Source organism: Colobus angolensis, unplaced genomic scaffold, assembly GCF_000951035.1.
Source record: "Colobus angolensis palliatus isolate OR3802 unplaced genomic scaffold, Cang.pa_1.0 Scaffold379, whole genome shotgun sequence".
Classification (NCBI taxonomy): domain Eukaryota; kingdom Metazoa; phylum Chordata; class Mammalia; order Primates; family Cercopithecidae; genus Colobus; species Colobus angolensis.
Genome location: NW_012117143.1, coordinates 1,391,616 through 1,393,723, shown reverse-complemented (window position 1 = coordinate 1,393,723; position 2,108 = coordinate 1,391,616). Strand labels below are relative to the sequence as shown.

Here is a 2,108-nt window from a genome sequence, read left to right as displayed (position 1 = left end):
AGCAATGTGGGATGGTGCTGTGCTAATTGGTAGTCCCTGCCCTACATCTTTGTAGAGGACTGAAGCCCAGAGTGGGCCATGGTCAACTTATATATTGAAGCGAAGGCCTCCTTCTAGGTGTGCATGTGCTTATTACAGATATACCATGGTGCGAAGTACCCCAGGACTACGAGAAAAAATAAGAATACATGCTGTATCCATGATCATGAGGTACACAGGCCAGAGTGCAGCTGTGGAATCACACAGCTCGGGTTCAAAGCCTGGCTGGGCCATGACCACCTGAATGATCTGAAGAACGGTCTCAGGCAAATTTGTAAAAAGAAGTGGAGATCCTGGTTGCCAGGGGGGTATGTGGTAAGAGGCAGCATCCAGTCAGGTCAGGGCACCGTGTCCTCTCCTTGAAAACCTGCGCAGTGAGGCTGGTGGCCCTCAAGGCCACAGGGGCCATGGAGAAGGTGGGCCTGGCTCCAGCGGCACAGAGGCACTGGAGAGGTCCCGGGGGGAGCCTGGCGGGATCTGGCTGGTCCTGCGCTCTGCTTCCAGGTTCTGGCGCTGTAAACTGGGGTATAGGGCCAAGACAGGGCCACTGGGTGTCAACCAGTGCCTGGGTCAGGCACCAGGCAGGAAGGACTCTGGCAGATCAGCCCCACAATGCCCACAGCCCCATAGGGGGCCCATCTAGGACCCCACACCTGCCCCCAGGAGCAGGGCGTCCCTGAGGCTAGAGTCCAGCTGGACCGGCGGAGGGGCCTCGCCCTTTGCCCTTTGACTCCTCTTGTAGGCGCCCTCACCGGGCACCTGCACACTCCTCCACACCCTGGCTCTGTCACCAGTCCCATTGTGATGTCATAAGCTCCCAGGTGCCCAGTGCGCAGCCGGCCACAGAGAAGTGGGTGACTTAGGAGTATCCTCTCCGCTTCTGACCCCTAGTTTCGTCCGCGCACAACTTGCTCAAAATGGGCAACTTAGTAGGCAGATTTTGTTCCTGGTTCCGCCGCAGGTTCCGGCCATGCCGTCGGCTGCGTCGGCTACGTCGGCTATGTGCTCCTGTAAGGGCATTGCGTTCCTGGTTCCGCCGCAGGTTGCGGCCATGGCATCGGCAACGTCGGCTATGTGCTCCTGTAAGGGCATTGTGTTCCTGGTTCCACCGCAGGTTGCGGCCATGCCGTCGGCAACGTCGGCAACGTGCTCCTCTAAAGGCATTGTGTCCCTCGTCCCAGCAGAGGTTCTCGCCACGCATTTGGCATCGTGGACGTCTTGTCTGTGAGGGCTTCCCAGCTGGCTGGGCTCACTCCGCGGCTCCTGCACCTGTGCCTGCCCCTGGAATCCTGGACTGTTCCCGATTCCTTTTCAACCCTCAGCAACATCCTGGGCCTTCTTTTCCAGCCAGGTGGGACGGCGCCCCTATGAGGCTGTGTCTTCTCCCTCGGAACAGGGGCACCCCACTGAGGGTCCCGCCTCCTGTGGTCTGGAGCCCCCCCCTCAAGGAAGAAAACTGTGCTGTCGGCTCGCAACTCCATGATGTTCAGACACCCCAGCCCCGTGAGGATCCCTCATCTCAGAGGCAAGTTTAACCTCCAACTGCCTTCATTAGATAAGCAGGTAATCCCAGCCAGGCTCCCGAAGACAGAAGAAGAGCCCGAAGAACCAATGGAAGTGGATCAGGTAGAGACCCAGGAGGACAATAAAAGGGGCCCCTGTAGCAATGGGGAAGCAGCCTCCACCTCTAGGCCCCTGGAGACTCAGGGAAACCTCACTTCCTCCGGGTGCAGTCCCAGGCCCTTGGAGGGAAATGTCCACCTCAAGAGCGTGACAAAAAAGAACCAGAATGAGAAGGCCCAGGTGTATGCAGTGAGTTTCTACCCCAAGGGCCACGAAGTCACCGGCTCACACAGCCCTGCTGGAGGCATCCTTCCCTTTGGGAAGCCTGACCCAGCTCCAACAGTGCTCCCTGCCCCAGTTCCGGGCTGCTCCCTGTGGCCAAAGAAGGCAGCCTTGAAGATGCTGGGTAAAGACCACCTGCCCAGCTCTCCAGCATTGCTAATGCGGGGGAAGGACATGCAGCACAAAGATCCTCCGGCTCTAGGATCAAGTAGCTCTTCTCCACC

The 2,108-nt window shown here is 58.6% G+C and overlaps 1 protein-coding gene across 1 annotated transcript; it reads left to right on the top strand.

The window, feature by feature from the left end:
* Positions 1-956: 956 nt before the first annotated feature.
* Positions 957-2,106, top strand: LOC105520339 (putative UPF0607 protein; the record flags this gene model as incomplete). The annotated part of the gene is given in 3 exon segments (XM_011953992.1): positions 957-1,020; positions 1,231-1,475; positions 1,477-2,106. Coding segments are annotated over 3 exon segments (939 nt in total), but the record flags the coding sequence as incomplete, so codon positions are not given.
* Positions 2,107-2,108: the final 2 nt, after the last annotated feature.